This window comes from Triturus cristatus, chromosome 2_2 (genome assembly GCF_964204655.1).
Source record: "Triturus cristatus chromosome 2_2, aTriCri1.1, whole genome shotgun sequence".
Taxonomy (NCBI): Eukaryota; Metazoa; Chordata; class Amphibia; order Caudata; family Salamandridae; genus Triturus; species Triturus cristatus.
Window position 1 is genome coordinate 316,953,946 of NC_140582.1, and position 20,673 is coordinate 316,974,618.

General features: G+C 44.4%; 1 protein-coding gene across 5 annotated transcripts in view; it reads right to left on the reverse strand.

The window, feature by feature from the left end:
• Window positions 1–20,673, reverse strand: part of SEC24B (SEC24 homolog B, COPII component) — a 678,312-nt gene that overhangs the window by 405,958 nt on the left and 251,681 nt on the right. For all 5 annotated transcript variants that reach the window (XM_085641377.1, XM_085641376.1, XM_085641375.1 and 2 more), the window contains 2 exons: window positions 11,736–11,848; window positions 7,307–7,425 (listed from right to left, as the gene is read on the reverse strand). In XM_085641377.1, the coding sequence (XP_085497503.1) occupies window positions 7,307–7,425; window positions 11,736–11,848 (232 nt within the window). The remainder of the gene's footprint in view (window positions 1–7,306; window positions 7,426–11,735; window positions 11,849–20,673) is intronic.

The window sequence follows — 20,673 nt, forward strand, 5'->3', positions numbered from 1 at the left end:
ATATTGCGCTGCATTCAGAACGCCGGTTTTTCCCTATTTCGAAATATTATGCATGAGGATTCTTGGAAGCACAGAAGGACTACCATCTGTATAAAATCCATGTACAAAGTTCATGCCCAATGCCATCCTTAGGCCCACACAGTAATGCAGCAAGGTAGGACCCCTGGGGAGACCTATGGATATATATGCATCATATCTTGCTAAGATGAGCAGAGGAGACCGATACTTCCCGGCCGACACACTGACCAGAGACGCTGAGGTTCCTGCATGCAGACACTCCAGCTCGCAGTGGTCTAACATCCCGCGCAGGGTGTCCAATGTGAGACCAGGACGGGGACCCACAGTCTCTCACTTCAGGTAATGGGGTTGACTAAATCCTAGAGGGATTCTTGGCTGAACACCTACATACATGATAGGTACACTTAGGTACATCTAGTTAGAGAGACATTGTAGGCGTACGCATCTTTTTTCATGTGTTTTATATATACATATGTATTCATGACTATAGTAAGATGGTAGAGCTATACGATCCATTTACCTTTATCGTACTGCTAATCATTTATATCTTATACTGTCCAACGGTTGTTGCAGCTCATCTATTCTACACCAGAATAACAACTGTTCAATAAATTCTTATTGATAACACCCAGCCTGTTTATTCTGTGTATTTCTCTGAGACAGACTAAGTAAGCACGAGTAACTGAGCGAAAGGTAGTATATTGTTACCATGGTCCTGAGGGATCAGGGATGGCATGTTCGATGGTTGCCAAGAACTATTCTATCCTTGGTAAGAGGAGATTCTAGTGGCACTGTGAGCTAGTTGGCACAAGAAGGCCAACATACTCAGTGGGGGTGATCAGAGTCCGTCTAACAACAATCCTACAGTGTATGTTGTCTAAACGCGCAGATCCTGTATACTTTTTATAGGAACTTGTCCTTTCGGCAAGGAGGTCAGGACTCCTCTTAATAATCTTTGGATTCAAGGCCTTCAGCATGTCTGCTCTCTCCGGTCAAAGTACTTTTCACTGCAGATGAGCCTCTCAAGGTAAACCTCCAAAAAGGTGAAAGCTCCACCACTGCTAGGACCTCCGGATCTAGCAGACCAGGGGCAGTCTTAATACTAGCCATCTGAAGTGAACTAGGATTTGCAAATATTGAAGCAATTACAATCTCTAGACTGAGAATACTCCAACATCAACACTCTTGATACAGTGGCATCCAAGTTTCTGACACAGTGGCTCACGTGCAAAAGGAATATGCTACTTACCAGTATGCATCTGTTCTTGGCATGTAGAGCTGCAGATCACCATCTGGTTCAAATGGAGGGCCCATTAGTCTTGTGAGAACGATGTTAAAATCCCAACAGGTGAGGGTGGCACTCTGGGGGGAATTATTCTCTTAAGGCCTTCCATGAAGGCTTTTATGGCAGGTACTCTGAAGAGTGATAGATGCTGCCTATTTTGTAGATATGCTGCTATGGCAGCAAGGTGTAGTCTAATAGACGTGTAGGCTAGGTTGCAGCTTTGTAGGTGTAGTAAGTAGCCAATGATGTGCTGGATAGACACATCTAAGGGATTGATGTTTTTGTTGTGACAATTGGTCACGAAACGTTTCCACTTGGCTGCGTAGAAAGCTCTAGTGGTAGGTCGTCTAGCTTCTTTAATGACGTTCATACAGTCAGGGGGAAGATTAAGGTAACCAAATTCTAGGATTTCAGGTGCCAGATCGCAAGGTTGAGCTGAGCTGGGTCCGGGTGTCTGATCTCTCCACGGTTCTGGGTTAAGAGGCGTGGAGAGAGGTGTAACTTTTGGTGCGGAACTACGGAGAGTTCCAGCAATCTGGTGTACCACGGTTGTCTGGCCCAAATCGGAGCAAGTAGGATGAGAGTTAGGGAATGTTGCTGTAGTTTGCGCACCACTAATGGAATGAGTGGGAGAGGCGGAAAAGCGTACGCAAATCTGCCTGACCAGTTCATCCATATCGCATTGCCTTTGGACAATGGGTGTGGATATCTGGCGGCGAAGCTTGGGCATTTGGCATTTTCGTGAGTGGCGAAGAGGTCTATCTGTGGTTGCCCCCACATTTGAAAGAATGGTTGAAGAACTTGTGGATGAAGTTCCCACTCGTGGATCTGTTGTGTTTGACGGCTCAACAGATCTGCAATGGTGTTTTGGACACCTGGGACATGTTGGGCTAGGAGAAAAATGTTTTGAGGTATGGCCCACCTCCATATACCCTGTGCTAGCTGAGAGAGCTGCAGAGTGTGTGTGCCGCCCTGTTTTTGGATGTAGTACATGGCTGTCATGTTGTCCGTGCAGACTAAGACAGCCAGCCTTGCCTGAGAGGTGTGTTTGAAAGGCTTTTAGGGCTATGAATATGGCCAGTAACTCCAGATGGTTGATGTGGAGTAACTTTTGTTGAGGTGTCCACCTGCCCTGCATGGTGTGATGTAGTAGGTGAGCTCCTCAACCGGAGAGAGATGCGTCCGCAGTTAGAACTATATGAGGAACCGGCTCTAGGAACGGTCGCCCTTTGGAAAGGTTTTTGGTGGTCCACCACTGCAGAGAGCGATGGGCGCAACCGTCTACCAACACCAGATCTGATAATTGGCCTTGAGCCTGGTTCCATTGGTGTGCTAAGCACTCTTGGAGAGGAAGCATCTGGAGTCTTGCATGAGGTACTATGAATATGCAAGAGGCCATCATCCCTATAAGTTGCATGAACACTCGGGCTGGAAGAGAGTGTTGTGGTTGAAATTTGGCGCGAAGAGCTTGTATGCTTGCTATCCTGGCAGGACTGGGGTAGGCTAGCACTCTTGAGGTGGTTTACTGTGAAGCCCAGGTCGTGAAGTAGTTGGATAGTGGCGGGAGTGTGTTGTACACACTGGTTGAATGAGCTAGCTTTTATGAGCCAGTCGTCCAGGTATGGGAAGACGTGGATGTGTTGTCTTCTGAGGTGTGCTGCCACTACTGCTAGGCACTTGGTAAGCACCCGTGGTGCTGTGGTGACTCCGAATGGGAGTACTTTGAACTGGTAGTGCGGACCGTCCGCTACGAATCTGAGAAACTTCCTGTGAGCGTTGTGAACGGGAATGTGGAAATAGGCGTCCTTGAGGTCTAGGGTGGCAAGGAAGTCGTTCTGGGAGAGCAGAGGAAATACCTGCTGGAGTGTGACCATGTGAAAGTGGTCTGAGTGTATGTATTGGTTTAGGGGTCTGAGGTCCAGAATGGGTCTGAGAGATCTGTCCTTTTTTGGTATGAGAAAATATAGGGAGTAAACTCCCGTGTTTTGTTGGTGGGTCGGAACTGGTTCTATTGCACTTTTTGGAAGGAGGGAGATCACCTCCTGCTTTAAAAGTGACAAATGTTCCTGTGACATTGGGCGCTGTTTGGGTGGGTAGATGTTAGTTCTAGACAGTAGCCTGACTGAATTATCTGTTGCACCCATTTGTCTGAGGTGATGGTAGCCCAGACAGGAAGGAAATTGTGGAGTCTGCCCCCGACTGGTGTGGAATAGTCTGGGGGAATGGAGGGAAGTCACTGGGTGGGGGTGGAGGCAGAGTGGGAGGTGTTAGTTTTGCCTCTGCCTTTGTTGTTGTTACCCCTGTAACTGCCGCTTTGGTAATCCCTAGTGAAGGTGGATTGGGTAGGGGCCTTGTAGGAAGTGGAGGCGCTGTCGGAGGAGTAGCCTCTGGTGGTGCTTCTAAAGGAGGAACGGCGAAAGGAGAGCCTGGGAGCTGGCGACTACAAGACTCCTTATCTGGCGGTGGAGCCTCACCTGATGCCTGGGAATTTGCACGTTTCCTCGCATTGGAGACTACCAGGGAGTCTAGTGGTGCGGGGCCTCTTATGTAGGTTGGATCTGTTGGGGCGGCCTTATATTTCTTCTCAATGTGAGGGTTGATGACCCTAGCCCTAACTGGGTCTTTAAAGACTTCTGGTGCGTGCTTAATAACACCCTTAAGAATGGGCAGAATTGAGGTGGACCTCTGTGCAGTGTCAAATGTGTCTAAAAGGAAATCCTCCTCCACTGGGTCTGTGTGGAGATCAACCCCGTGGTAGTGGGCAGCCCTATAGAGTAGCTGGTTAAAGCCCATTGTGTCCTCTGGGGGCGAGGGTCTGGAAGGGTAAAGATCGTCCTGCGGGACGTTAGGGACGTTGTAGTCGTCCCATGGGACTGGGGAGCCCGTAGGAGTAGGGTCCCCTGTTGGTTGGTCGTCCGCTTCCGTCCCCTGTGTCGTAGCAAATGTCATCATCATCCTCATCTGGAGATGGAGTGGGAGAATGATGGGGTGGCGGTTGAGGAGGAGGAGTGAAGGAATCCTCAAAGGGGAGGTGGCAAAGTCTCTCCTTTTTGGTGGTGGAGCTCGTGCAGGCTTGTCCAGTTGTCTTTTTCTGGTGCTAAGCGTAAAATGCCCAGTCTTTGGATCCTTTACGAGGGTTTTTTGGTAAGGATCGGGTCGAAACAGTTTATCGGTAGGGGCAGATCCTTCGGTGCCGATGGAGTCGGAGCCGTGGGTTTTTTAGGCGTTGATTCGGCACTAGTTCTTTGTTTGGAACCGTGGGGTTTAGAAATGTCTTTTGTCTTCCTCGGTGGGTTTCGGCTTCGAGGCTTGGGAGTCGAGGCTCTTCGGTTTCTTGCTAGGCTCCGAGGATGTTATCGGTACCGAGAAACCGGTGCCCGTCTTCGGCGCCGAGTGCTTCGGTGTCGAGCTCGGTGCGGACGAGGAAAGGGCCGCCTTCTTTTTCGGTGCCGGTGTCGATGAGCGTTTTTCGGCGCCGAGGGTAGGCTGGCTCAAGCCCGAGCTGCCTGAAGGCTTGGTGGGCATCTTAACCGGGACCGGAGGCGAGGTATGGGAAGCAGTCTTTTGGTGCATACCTAGGCCTGAAGGCATGACCGAAGCCTTTTTCAATGGCGTGGAGGGGGGTTTGGGGTCGGGGTCGACGTCTGTACTCATGCCCCTCTGTGCCAGAGTGATGTCCTCGATGTCGAAGTCATCAGATTCGGAGGCGCTGACGAGGCCTTCTTCGGTGTGCTGTTGGTCCAGAACATCTACGCCTTCTTCGAAGATGTCGTCGGGGATAGAAGTCGACGAGTGAGCCATTGTTCTCCTTGCTCATCGGTCCCGGAACGTCTTCTTCGATCGGAAGGAGGCGCAAGCTGGACAGTCCCTTGCCTAGTGTTCTGGAGAGAGGCAGAGGTTGCACACCTCATGTAGATCGGTGTGGGGAAACTTCGACCCACATTGAGGACACTTTTTAAATGGCATCCTTTCCATCAGCTAGGACAGGAGCCCAGGTAGGCCCGAAGGCCTTCGTCGACGACCGGAATCGAAGACTTGGATTGTTGAGAGTCGCGTCGAGTGTTGGAGAACGCGATCGAGACAATACCGTTGAAGGGGGAAGGATTGCGTGCCGAACAGGAAAACTGGATCGGTACCAAACTGGAACGGGAAAAACACATCCGAGCCCGATGGTGGAAAAAAACAATTTGAGGATGGAGCCGAAGCCCATGCGCAATATGATCCAAAGGAGGAGTCACATACCTCGTGACTTCAAAAGACTTTCCAAGAGAAAAACAACTGCAAACATCCGGGCCCAACACCAGATGGCGATCTATGCACAGGGTGTAATCTGCAGCTCATATGCCTCGAACATAAGGTTGCCAAACGCCATCCCTGCACAGGGGATCTGAAATAGCAAGAATCCTTCTAAGAGGTAAACATCTTCAGGGTTATCCTAATCATTTGCTTGGTACGGTGCACATCAATTAACCAAACAAGAACTAAGGGTGGACGCACAGAAGGAATTATGTGAAGAGTCAAGAACTCTGAGTCTAGAGGAACAACAACTGGAACAAAAATGGTGACCTTGAAAACCTCCAAAAAGCAGAGTATCCTTCAGAGGCCAAAGGTTTGAAATGGAGTCCTGCTCAGAAAAATGCCAAACGGATTACAACGTGCTTGACCAAGAAGGGGAGATGAAGGGATTAGATGAGAACATCTAGAGAGCCTATCAATCTGCTTCAATTGAAAAGTACGGCACAGATGTCAAGGATATTGGCTAACTGTCATAGCCACAGGCAAGACATCAGCTCAGCCTGCTCTCAAGATGCAGGATCTAAAGAAAATCTCAAAGTGCCCTCTCAGTATTGTTATAGTATTAGATAGGTGCGCAAGTCACGTGCTTCTCGGTCGACTGAGGGTGCAAACCCCAAATTCCCAGACATAGAACTACGTACCTTTATTCAAGAGGAACCCTACAAGAGGAACTAGAATTGCCAAACAGTGCCCCACACAGAGTACAAAGATCCTTGGACAACTAGGTGGAAAACTGTCCCCAAAGAGTAGAATGAGCGCACAAGCTCAAGTGGTTAACAGGGATCTAAAAAAACAGAAGCGATCAAGGAATAAGGTGGGCAGCCTACAAGGTGAGGTGAGGTGAATGGCATAAGATGCCTCTGAAGAAAGAAAAAAAAATAGAGCACTAGAAAGGTCAGAAGGATGGATTTGGACACTTCTCCTGGATGCAGCGCAGATCAAAATGTTTGGCATAACAACAGAACATGAGGTTAAGGTAGACTCACTTTAGGATGTAAGTGGCCATGGAATACCACCTAGTCCTTACCCAAGAAGCGCACAGCCAAGATTCCCCAGAGACTCAAACTGAAGGTGAAAAGGCATGTTCAAGTGGCAAAGATTCAAACAGCACAGTGACGATGACAAAAAGTGCTTTGAACTGTAACCATAAGATGTCCTCCAGGGGGAGGCTACAGACAAGCCCAACACAGGGCAGAAGTCTCTCCAAGGGCTTTCATAAATCTCTATAGATAGACCCTAGGGTTGTCACATGGGTTGCACCATTGAGAATTTTTTTCAGCAAATCAGAAGGGGGCAAGTAGGAGTTGCAAGGGTAAGACACTCAACCTATCAGGCAGCTCAAGTGGCTGCTGTCTGGAAGAGCAATGTGCTTTGTACCAGAATGCAAGACATGCCAGTACCACAAGCCACCGTAAATGTAGAGGCAAAGATGTGTGAAAAACCTCTTGGTAGACAACCCAGCCGAAAAGAGGACAAGATATATGTATCAAAGAAAACCAGTTGGAGGCCGTACAATGACCAGAGTAAGTTCTCAATGAATGTCACTCAATTAGCCAGATCCTCAGAACTTTGTAAAGGGCAAAGAAATCACTCTATTACGCACCGCAAATTTGAGCACAGTTTAATGAAACATATTTAAAAGCTCTATTACCCTCAAATTATTTTGAGTTCTTGAGTACGTAGCATTTATATTCTTTTCATACTTACCATCGATGTCTGACACAATAAACATTTGGGGCTGTGATAAACCTTCTTGCAAGTTATAGAAATGAACAGTGCTGTCAAAGGTTATAAACCCTATTCTTGTTCTTGAATCACCAGGCAACCTTGAAACAAAGATAACTAGAGTTAAAAATGTCACTTTCGTTTACATTCATTGAACAAAGCAATTAAAATAAGGAAATATAAAATGTAATGGCAGCCCTTGACCCCAAATGAGGTAGGACATCAAACATACACAGCTGGGGGGCGCTTTGAGTCCCTACAATGTAAAAGGTTTCATTATGGCAGCTGGTCACTCAGTTTGTTTTTTAACTGTGCTGTTGCTACGCAGTGACCCATTAAGGCGCAACCGTGACTTATTAGCAGTGCTTCTAGAGTTCAAGATCAATACAACAAGGGAATTATGCTAAAACTGGTTTCTAAAATGGATGGGTCTACAATTTACAAATACTTGGAAGAATAGCATGCAGCAGATTCACATACCAACTCAAATGCCAGAATCCAAGCACATTCAGATGCTACACAGATACCAATCTACATACATAAAGCACGTCACCCACTCCCACAATGCTAATTCAGGCACAATCAAATTACACATGTATGCTTACAGGTAGATAAAGGAATGCTTTCGCATCTGAATGAATGGATAAATATGGGATGCTAGGGATTTAAGGATAAGCAGATGCGTGGGTGGATGAATGTATGATGTGTCTGTAAATGAACAGATGAATACATTAGATGGAGGCAAGAGGAGGGTCAGCAAAAAACCTATAGAATCAGCTATAGGATCACAATGCACCCTGTGCATTATATCCTAGGACACTTCTGTCAAAGACAAGATCCCTTTGGGCTCTTTTTTAAGCATACAGATACACAATACTATCATGCATACACATTATTATCACACAAGCACTATTCAGATCACCAACACCCCATAGAAACCAAAAACATAATATAAAGAACATACTATATATTGTGATATATGTGATCCTCATAGGATTCAAAATGTACAAAGATTTTTTTTAAAAGAGAATTTAAAAACATATATATCATCAATATACTTCAAATAATCACATAGGTTAAAAACATATTTGAAAAACAATCTGGGAGAATATGACAAATCTAAGAGACATCAGAAACTTGATATATCAAATGAACACACCAAGTCTATATACTTGAAAGCCAATAGCCCTGGTTCATCACTTTATCGTGTTTTTCCTTCCCTAATGGAACCCGGTAGTGCTTGGGTGCTCAATCGACACAAAGCGACGCGTTTCGGTGGTATATTGTGATCCACCTCCTTCAGGCTTAATATACACAATTCAGTGTCTCCCAACACAATCCGATGGATAATACGTCAATATACAGCAGGAGATCTGTCTCTTCCTCTGGTATGGCTGCTTTTCTCTCTAAGCCACACAGTATATAGAAAGTAGGGGTATATGCGTACTCCCTTTGATTGTTTCTTCTTTTAGTTGTTGAGTATAGATGCAAAAATCAAGTGAATAAAAACGGACTAAACTTCACTAGTACCCTTTATTAAAATTCAGCAAAGAATGACCACTGGAGCTATGGCGTTACATTTCTTATATTAATATATGCTCCTTAAGAACTTTGACACCGCTCATCCAAGCGTGTGATGTTCCTGATCGAGATGCCAGGACATAGAGTCTCCTGGCGTGCTCCAAATTCCCCAAGTATTTTTCAGATTCAGATTTACAAATGTAAAAAAACATTAACAACTGTTAACCGCACCTCCATAAACTCAGGCCCCTAAATGCTACTTACTTCATAAAAGAGGGGCCACCAGCTGAGATACCCAACTACTCACCCTAACCCTACCTTCATTAATTTATTCTCACTTTTCCTCTGAAGCCCTTTCTGAGCTATCTTGCCACATCCATACACAATCCTCTATGAGCACTCCTGGTACCTATTCCTCTCAGACTGGTCCAAACCCAGTGAGATTTCTCCTCAGTAAACTCGAGCAATGCAACTAATCCAACAGTAGACTTTGCTCACCACCTCTGCTGTCACACTAGGCAGAGCTGCAAACTAAGCAAAACCAGACCCAAAACCTGGACTACCAAGTGTTTCACAAACAGCAACTAAATATCTCATCCACATTCCAAGACAGTAGGCCAATAGCCTAACAAAGGACATACAAAAGATAAATCTTCACTCACTCTCAGATGTGTTACCCTACAATATCAGACAGACAAGGGAGAAGAATTTACATCTGAAACCACATTCAAAAACCAGCACATAGTTGTCCTTCTTTGAGTAAGACTTGGACCTTAGCTGGTGACAAGCTCATAGCTTCCAACCACCAATTATTCCGTCCTGGTAGATAAGTTTTTGCTGCACCAGAAGATGTACTGGGGACAACCCCATAAAATGAGGTGGGCTAGTTGCATATGGTCTATAAATGACTGTTTTCAATCTTATTGAGTGTAAAAGTACACTGCTATGCTAACATTGACTACTACGGGTTCCCAGCAGGCAGGGAATAATTAATGCTTTGGTTTTATGTAACATCCTATGTTGGAGAACTGGGACATATGATAATTAAAGATTGTCCACCTTCTCATTCAGAATAAGAATCGATAAACCAAGCAGCTACTTCAACTTGACCATAGTACCCACCTGACAGAATACTATTCAAGAACAAAAATTTCAAAAATAAGAATTTTCATCTGAAACCACATACAAAAACCAGCACATAGTTGTCATATGTCATGGGAGTAAGATTATCCTCAAGAAACACAACCATTGAGATCTAGTAACTCTTAAGAGTCAACAATAAGCAACTACTAAGCATGCAGTAATCACATGTATCTGATACCGAATGTCCATTTCACCAAAGAAACTTTGTTATGATACAATGTTATGAGAACATACACCAATCCCTGAGCATCATCCAACTCTCTCTTTAGAAATCAACCAAACAGGAACAACAGTTGTGGGCTGGTGGTGAACATACTTCACTAAATCTCTTTCCAACCCAGAAGGTGATCACTGTTCTCAAGCTGTGACATTCTGATCTCCTTATCTTCACAAATGGCCGTGTTTACCCAGGCACAACCCTGTTTTAGCAGAGGCACTTGTGAATTCTATAGAGAATACGTCAATAGAACATAAAACCCCTGCATTGTCAGGGACGAAGACATTTGGTCTGTTAACCAGGACTATGCTGGACATCTGGCCTCTTCACGAACATTGAAACATTTGCTTTCATTCAAGTGCTCAATGGACAAAAGCTTGATGGCAATCACAGAAATACCGCCAATTGATATGGTGCAATCACCACATCATCAAATTTAAACTTGACCTTCTTTTAGCATTCCAAGCTCTCTCTGAAACCAACACAAAAATAGCAGTTAGACCATTGATAAAATTAAACCAAACTGATTACTAGAAAAAAATCTGCCCCTTTTCACTGGAAAACATAATTGTGAGTGAAACAGTTCAACAGTGGCTAACGGTAGCCTTCACTATGGCGATTCCTCTCAAGGCTTAGCCACACACCACAAAAGGAACAGCCTATGGTTCAACAGTTGTGTAAAACTACAAAAGACAGAAATCCGATGGCTCAAAATATAAGTAAAATTGTACAACCTCAATGACAAAAAAACGACTCCAAAGGACATAACAATTCTACTGACCCTCTGTACAAAAGAGGAAAAGACCCTACTACAATCAAAAGAACAGTCACACTGGTTGCCCAACCAAAGAGCTCTCTGAGACAGTCAATGAATCCTGCAACCTTAACAGAGCCAGAGCAAGTTTTAAACACTCTTGGGGACTCTGTGATGCTTTGGTAGCACACACCACTGAAAAAGTAGCCAATCTTAAATCTTCTACCAAAATATAAGCAACAAATTCCAATCTGCACTCTTGCAAACAAGACTGGGTACCTCAAATGCTCAACCTGAACTGTGCTCCTATAGCATACTGACTGAAAAGGAATGCACTGAACCAATCAGAGAAAATCCCTGCCATCCAAGCTACTTGAAAACTATTCTCTGAGAAGCCCCTGATGACATTCTGGCAAGAGAGATCATCACCATTCATCCCTCCCAATAGGCATATTCCTATATGAATTTGAAAATGTTTTCATTTAACTTTTTTTTTAATTATTTTTTTTTTATTCCTCATTTACTGCCATGGTTCCAGACTACTGAGAGCCTACCACATGGGTAACAGAACTGCGCTGGCACAGACTGTTCATTTAACTTGTACTGAATAAACATGGGCTTCCCCAGGCTGTCCCAACAGCTACAAACTATTAGCAAATGGATGCTTCTTAAGTAAACTCATTAGGAAAGAAGCCTTTTCCTATATGTCATCCTTTGTAGAATAGCACAAAATAAATGAAAATATCAAAAAGTAATGGGAATAACTAAAAACTTACTTTTCTAGATTTTCCAGCAAAGACTGGCAGACAACAGCTAAATATCCAGCTTCTATTGCATTATGAGAGACGTCCATAACAAAAAGATACACAGCAGGCTGAGGGGGGCGAAGCTGGAAAGAAAAAAGTAAATGAAAAAGTAAAACATGTCACTAGTAATAACGATTCTCTTGTGCTCATTACAAGGTTTTAATCATAGTGGCTCATGAATTTCTAATCTCACACGTTCCTCTACTTGTGGACTCGTGGAACCACTTTAAAGGTGCTGGAGTGAACCAGAATACAACCCAGATTAAATAGGCAGCCCAATCTCCAAAAATGTCTGCTCTTTTCCACAGACCGCAGTTACGTTTCCTCAAATCATACTAAAGATTGAGAATTATAGAAATGGGTCACGGGTTTGGTCAGGAAGAAGGGCTGTAGGACTGAGTGTCAGAGACACTACAGTGAATGCATCTCATCTCTCTTCACCCCAAAATTCTCACTTACCAGAGCATTTCAAACCATGCAGTAATACAAACTAAAAAGAGACCTATCCTTAAGACATTAATTAATTTGAGGCAAAGGTCTTAACATAGCATAACCAAACTGAGTGTTAGATCTACAGAAATCATCTAGCGTGCATAGGTGTTTGGGAGGCACTTAAATTGAAGCTCTGAGGTTTATGTCCAGCAGAACTGGCCGAAGAAAAGCCAGACAGGCTTCCTTGGCCCTGATCACAATAGTGTAAATCACATTCTTGGAAGATCTGAATGATTTTTAACAATCTATTTAAAATCTGAGAGCTCTTCTGTCCTCTAACCATATGAAAAGAACACCCGTAAGTACAGCATTTGGTCTGTATGGCAATCTGAGAGGACCTTCACTTAAAACGAAGTATGGATCCAAAAGGTGGGGTTAAATGTGAACTCCTGACATCCAATGGAAGTCCTTATCACCATAACCTTGTGGAAGACACATGTGATTATCTCTGGACAAAAATAAGTAATTTCTTTAGGTACAGTACTATTCCCCATGAGTTGTAAAATGGTACAGTGACAGATGGTCCACTTTTGCCATAAGTGTCTCAGCCTTCAGAAGAGGATTTAGGAGAAGTGATTTATGTATTGTGCTACTGAAGTACGAAATAATATTGTATATTCATACCAGGGCTGTGTTTTCAGTTCCAAATAACAATGCAAGGATGTCAGGTGAGAATGTGACACCTCCTAGCCCCAATTGTAACTTCACTGTTGCCACAGTTCTACAGTCTTGACATGATAGATAATGAACATGCTGGAGTCATTCCCAGTCATTGAGGTGTCAGTCACACAATAGTTTTTAAACAGCAGTAATTGATAACAAAAACCTGAAAGAGTCATACGCATTTCCGCTTTGGCAACCAAATAACATCTCAGGGAAGAGAAGAAGAAGAGAGCACCATACCAAGAGATAATCATACCTCAGATTATTTCGCACAAGTGTTACAGGAGACATAGAAAGTGTATGTCTTGAATGGAGAGTACGGTACATGTGAATCTATGAAGGAAACCAATGCTGGAGAATTGTTACAGGGAAATCACAAGTTTCTTCTCCAGCAGAAGATCTTTCAAATATTCATGATTGAATCAGAACAGAAAGCAGCAAGCTGTTAAGTTAAAAAGAAGAGCGATTAGGCAAAATGCACCGTATAAAACCGTATTAAACAGCAGAAAGAGGCTCTGATATTTTAACTGCTGCTGCAGAACTGCTTGTCCAACTGATGATTCTCTGGACATTTCTGTATCAAAGCAGTAGAATTTTATTAAAGTATGGCAGCTCTTCCATATTACTCTCCTGAAAAAAAAGTAAAGACACCACAACATAGTGTGCTTCTGTCAGGGTCAACCATACAGTCATACATGCTGTCACTGTATTATCAAGATGATGACCTTTCTGTCGATGGCCAAAAGACACAAACATTTGAAGTGGTATTCTAAACTTAAAGTCCTGTCAATGTAGAACATGAGGCATCTATGGATATCCAAGGAATGATGTGCCCTCTAAAGCATATGTTGGGTTTTGAAAGAATGGTTTCAAAATTATGCTTGTTTGGATAAACGTTGAATGGCACGTTCGGTATGAATTTAGAAATGCTGCACAACGCCACCATGTCTCAATGAAATCTCAGGAATGGGTCCTTAGTCAAATGCTTGCCCCCTGTTCACCATGCAGGCAGATGTTAGAGCATTTAGAACGGCCATTTTTTGTGAGAGACGTTTGTCTGCTTTGTGTACAGGTTCAAACTGACTTTTCATTAGTTGACTCAGCACAGTCTTGAGCTTCCATCTGGCTGCTACAGTCGTCATGTGTGGGTAAGCAGTAAACACTACTTTTAGGAACTCTTTGATGATTCTTGCAGAAAATTGTGATAAACTGCCTGCTGTTCTGCCAAACAATGAAATGGCAGATACATGATCTGCAAGAAAAAGGCCCTGTTATGGTAGTTTTCCAGTATTGCCTTTTTTACACATTCACATGCTTGAATCATCTCCGTCACAACCTCAGATGCCCACCATACCATTTTAATAGCAATCTAATGTTAAAAACAGCCCATTGGCTGTTAACATTGTTACTTAAGTAGCCAAAACAGAACCAAACATCAGCCAATCTGGTTCAAGAAGACTAATTATACAACCTACAAGGATCATCATTTCTTAGCAATAGTGTGAAGGATTGCAAATTTAGTTGAGCCTCTTGAAGGGAAGAGCGTGGGTCACAACGGAATCAAAACATTACAAAGAACTACCAGAACAGGTAAGTAACTTTTTTAGGTCTCGCGCCTAGCGTTGCAGTGCTCAGCACTGCTCGTGCAGCGCGAGACCTCTTGAAGGGGGTTTGGAAACTGACCTAGGAATCGCACACGCACGAGCGTTTGCTTTTCCTTTTGGCCCATGCTATTGGCCTTTGCGTGCATCTTTTTTTTTTTACAAAGACAGCACGCAATTGGCCAAAGGCAGGCGCATTGCTCCGCCCAGGGCCTATTGGTGTTGGTTACCCGCACCGCCGGCCATGTGGTTTCAATTATTGTGTCCAGACACGGGCGCGATAATTGAAACTACATGTCTCGCTGTGGCACGTGCGCACCACTCACGGGCTTGTTTACATTATTGCTGGTTTCTCTGTCGAAGCTTCCCCGCCCCCCAGAACTCCCTCCCTTTCCTAGCCCCCCTCTTCCCACATTTTCAAATAAAAAAAAAAATCGAATCCGTTTGAACCTCATTGGAAGGTAAAGTTTTTCCAAAGTTTTTTTACCAAACCCGTAATACAAAAAAAAAAAAAGAATCAGAATGCCACTGTATGCATTTGCAGCGTTTGATATCCACGTACATTTAGGAGAAGCTGTTGTGCGTGCTGTAAGTACACCCTTTCCCTCACACCCCCCGGGCCCCACAGGCTTCCTCTGGCCCTCCCACGCCCGCAGCTCCCGGCGCTTCAGCAGAGGGAGACAGACAGACAGAGAGGGACCGCAGCGGGAAGCGCAGGTGCAGCTGCATCCGGACTTCTGGATCATCCTGGCAGCCCACCCTCATCCTGCGGGGTGTGGGGCGGAGGAGGGAGGGGGATCAGATGAGCCACGGAAAGTGCAGAATATCAGGGCTCGCCCCCACTAAGCACTGCAGGCATCGCTCTGTCCGCCACTGCCGGACACACAGTCAAGTACAACTACCCAGGGCTCCGGAGATGGGCCAGTGAGGTAAGAGAGCGCCTCACATTTCTGCCCGGGATGACTCTTCCCCACCCCCCAATTCTTTTCTAGTCAGAGGGGCTGCCAGCCCAGCTCTGGGGTGCAGCCCTACGTGAAGAATGACCAGGTTAATCAGAGGCGCCGCTGCTGTAGCTGAGTTCACAGGTAGTTCTTGGCTTGGAGTCCATCATTTTACATCTCCGGCTGAGTTTGGGGGTTCATGCTCTAGTTTACTGACTCTTTCGAAGAATAGAAGTGGATTTCGTAGAATTGTGTGTGAAATAATGCCTTAGCTCTCGCCAGGCACAAGCTACCCGGATACAGGAAGACATGTCACCGGGCACGGGCAAATGTCTGAATACAGGGAGCTGATAGCTGAGCTCTTCCAAACGTGTGAGAGAACAGTTTCCCTTCATCAGCTCCACGACCAGTGACATGTCTAGGTGCCAAAGGCAGGGCTTGACTCGAATCGCTATATTCTACAAAATGTCCAAGTGGTCCCCATACGCAGAAGGAGGAGCCTTCCACTCCCCCCCCCCCCCTCCAAAAAATGAATCCACTCCCTGGAATTCAGTGGTATTATCCTCCAGGATCTTTCGCTTTCACCCTCTTTGGTAGCCTCAATATGCCACGGAAAATGCGTAAAGACCCAATATTCCAGTCCATATTTTCATTGTACAAAGCATTGATGTATACAGCTGCTGCCGATTTGTTTCATTTTAGATTTTGCAGGACTACAACTCCCAGAATGCACCCCTGGTTATATGAGAACTCGATACTTGCGGTCCCCAATGACATGTAATGAACTGTCAATCATAGTTAGGTGTGCAGTGTGAGATACTGTACTCAGTCCCTGGGAGCAGCCCCATCATCTCTATGGATGAATGAATGCTACCCCTATCTACTTCCACGCGCCAAATATTACAAAATAGCTGTGCCCGCGCAGGACTCGCAGCAGGACCTGGTGAAGGCTGGTGCTGCTGGCTCCACTTTCATAACTTTCTAGGACTGTCACCTGATGCCATGTTGATAGGACGCCAGTCATGGGTTTTATTTTATTATGTTATTTACAGGGCGTGGTAAATATCGCGGAACTCGTAATCATGCCCCAAGTGGACCTGTGTTCAAACTTTTAATTTTGTGCGCTTGGCTGTAACGCCAGGTTGACTGAGAGTGGCACACAGGATCGGGGGCACTTAACAGCCAGTTGGTTTCATGTAAAGAAATAAACAAATACTCCATATCGAAGAATGTAATAATCCGGTAGTCAAATGAAAGCTCGAGAATGGAATGAGGTTGTCCTGCAATATATGGGGGTGGGGATGTAACGATGTGCGTTGTGTTTTTTGCCTCAACCATTTTATTGTGTTCCAGCACATTCTGTAGCCTAGCGCTGTTTTCTGCGGGTGTTGGAATGCCACTGAACTTGACAAACCATTGATTGAAACTGTATGTCTTTTGCTGGTGTTTAAGTAATAGGAGTGCTGCCTTGGACATTTTGTGTGGTGTTTTATGTTAATGGGTGGATGTGCTTAATGACTTCTCTGCAGTGGTTCCAAGGCATTAGAAAAAAAAGCATTTGCAATACAATAGGTCTCGCATTTGCGAGAGTTTAGGCTATTGCCATTGTAAATTGCAATGCCTTTTATTTATGTTTTAAAAACCAACACGTAAATAAAAGGCATTATCGTTTACAATGCCAACAGCTCAAACTCTCGCAAATGCGAGACCTATTGCATTGCAAATGCTTGTTCTTCTCCAGTACTGGATCGTTCATAAATCTACATGCTTGGATCATAATACCAAGAAACACAATATAAACAACACAGTAGCCAACAGCTTGCCCCCAGTGTCCCATTTCTCTGCACTCTTGATTCTAGACAGTACAATATCTGTTATTCCATGTTGTATCTTCTGTATATGTCCATCAATCTAGCTCCAGAGAAAAAGGGTGCTGTTATGCCACTTCTAGTGGAAAGGGCCTTAAAAGTAGCTTAGAGGCCTGTTGACTTTTGCATGACAAAAGGTTACATCCACTGCTACATCATGAGCTACTCCCTATGTAGAGGTATTTGGTAAGAATGTTTTCTGTTTTACATGTAGGGACTTTGAGGTGAAAAAACAAGAATTACCCTTTAGGGTAACTGTTCACGCAGAACCGGAGTAAGGGTTCCTTAATTGTAAAGGCTTGGATCTCTCTGACCCTTTTTGCCAATGCAAGGATCAGAACAGCCCTCCATGTCAAATATTTGATTCCCGCACATGAATTGGCTTTGCATCAGTTGCAAAAGACTGTGCCAACTGCCATGGTACTGTAGACTGTCTCACAGGAGAACATTTACTAAATAGTACTTTCACAAATTCTATAGTCAATCCTGTGCCTGGGTCAAACTGGTGGGTGAGAATGACTCTTGGGCACACCCTAAATCAATGTGGTAAACGTTTCCAGGGCCAGCCCTACCCATTTTGGGTATTTTCAAGATGGCAAAGTCTTCGTCCACACTCAACTTGAGTTTGGAGGGCTGTGTGTGTGGGGAGTGTACAATGGTAATCATAGTGTCCTCCCACATCTAACATTAAAATCCAGTTTGAGGCAGTCACAGTACCCACAATAAACAAGACGTCTGAAGGAACAAAAGCACGCTTTGGGGATGAACTAGAATTTTTCTGGTATCCTGTTTCTTTTACTTTCAAGTGTGTCCGCAGTGTTTTATGTAAAACCCAGAAACAGATGTGAGGGGGGACAAAGCATGTCCTTCGGTAACCAGACAGTGGATACACAAGAATTATCTTTACAGCCTGTTTTCTGCCTTTCAAGTGCACCCCAAAGTGTTATATGTAAGCCAAGCAGATTTGTCAGGCAAGCTTTGATGCTCAAGAAAGAAGTTTGGTCACAGCTCCCCATCCAGCATAATCTGGGAGGTTCAGCAGAATCTCCTCTGCCCATTCAGGTCAGCCTACGGTTTGCTCCTGCTAGGCATTTAACACCTTTTTCACATTTATTTAGGTGCTAATCAGTGGCTAGCAGAACTTTGCGAGCCAATACAAATTAGCCCCTAGGAGCTACAGACGATGAAAAGCGAACTTTATAAAAGTGACTTGTCCTTTTATATTTATTATAAATCATACTTTATCATTGAATTTGATTTGAATAACTATCAGAGATAGTTGTTTAATTATTTTTATAAATAGTCCTATCTCGGAGACACAGTATTAGGACTTTTTATGTGTATTTCGGTTTTCTACATAGGACAGACAGGCCTGCCAAAGTGAAAAATGTTGGGTGTAGTCACTGTAAGGACGTTAACATTAAATTGATACATCTTACTTTTAAATACCATGCTCCTGCCGAGTAGCAAAAAAGGCATACATAAGGGTGACGTATTACTAATTAAAATTGAGATTTTGACCCATCAGAAGAGTTTAGTTCGACAGGTCTAATTGTAGTTTTTACACTGCTACAGTCAGGCTACACTGGTAGGCCTGAAGTCATGTTTGCACTGTCAGTGTAGTCGATGACATAAATGGTGCTGCAGTCTACTTGTGGCATTTAACTTCTAGGCTCTGGGTAAATCTTGTACCGTATACTTGGAGCAACCTATCAGTAAAAAGTATACCAATTAGTATTATGTTAATTTGACCATGTTCAAAGGGGAAGACCAGCCTTTTCACCACCAGTTAGACGGGATAAGGTATAAAGAGTTTTTAAGTCAGAAAAAGTACAGGGAACAGCAGAAGGTGAAAAATACAGGGGGTCCACTCATAAAAGGAGGATTTCCTACACAGGCCACCCGCAGCCAAGAACTAGGGTAGAATATTGAATCAGTTGAAGGGCTTCCCTGTTTGGGCGATAGAACGTAGACAATTTGCAGTGGTACTTGTCTGCTCTATGCCCCTCTGAACCTACCTATACGCCTCTGTTTTAGCCACCAACCTTGTCTGTTCTTCTGACCTGCAGACCCTATCTGTGACACAACTAACCCTTGCTTGCCCACAGGTGCATCCCTTAAGTGGACATTATCAACATGGCCAACAAAGTTATGTGGCAAACTCTGCCCACTATGTCAGACATCTGCCCCAAACCAGGGTGGGATCTGCTCAAACGGCTAACAACCAACAGAGGCTACTGACAGTTGTCAGGGACAAGAACCAGGGCTCTGGTCATCCACTGTCTAGTGAAGGCTACAATCTGGGGCCTTGGGTAGGCCTCAATTCCATCCGTGGGGCTGACAGGGAATACCCAAATTGCTCCGGAGGCCGGCCTGGCCTTGAGGGTTTCTCAGAGTGGGGGCGGCACCCTCAGTTGCTAGGTATCCTCCTTCCACTCTTTCTTCCAACATCTCCTGGGTGAGGTCCTGCAGATGGCCTTTCAGTTCCTACAGGTTTCTTTATCTTAGGTTTGTCAAATTTGACACCTCACTATCCTTCCGTCAAAAAGTGCTCTCAGTGGCCGGCATCTGTTTCCATCCCATAAAGTCTCTAAAAATGTTTTTTGACTTGCTACCCTGTGTGGCGAGAACGTTAGTAGTGGTGGCCCTCATTACATCCAGATTGGACTACTGTAAAAGCCTTTATGGAGGGACCAACAAGTCGGTCCTGAAAAAACTGCAGATAGTCCAAAATGCTGCAGCTCGCCAAGTTCTAAAACGGTTGCGAGGCTTTTCAGCCTCAGCCGCCTTAAAATCTTTACACTGGCTGCCTATTCACAAAAGAATCATTTTTAAGATTCTAATCAATCACCCACAGAGCTTCTAGATAAGCTGGACCCAAGTATCTGAGGGCCAGAGTTAAACCTTATGTGACGCAGCGCCCCCTAAGATCTTCATCAGTCAACTTTCTCTCACCCCCTGCTTTAGCTACATTTCTAAATGTGGTAGATCTGTAGTAGTACTAGGAACTAAAGCTTGGAATTCTCTACCCACCCATCTTCGGTTCTCCCAAACTGAACCAACTTTTTTGAAATCCTTAAAAACCTGGATTTTCAGAACCCCCGACGATCTAGTGTTCTCACTCATCTGATCCTGTAGATCTCCTGCTGTTTGTCTATGTACGGCCCGATATAGCGCCAAGATGTTCCTCGGAGTGACAGTTGCGGTCTACAAAAACTATCATACATGCATTATACAGTTGTAAAGCATACATCACAAATGGGACCCTTCGATGTCTTATTAGGTAAGCCAGTGTGTTTTCAAGGCACACTACTTTTGTTTTTAGCTAATCGTGGTACCGCCG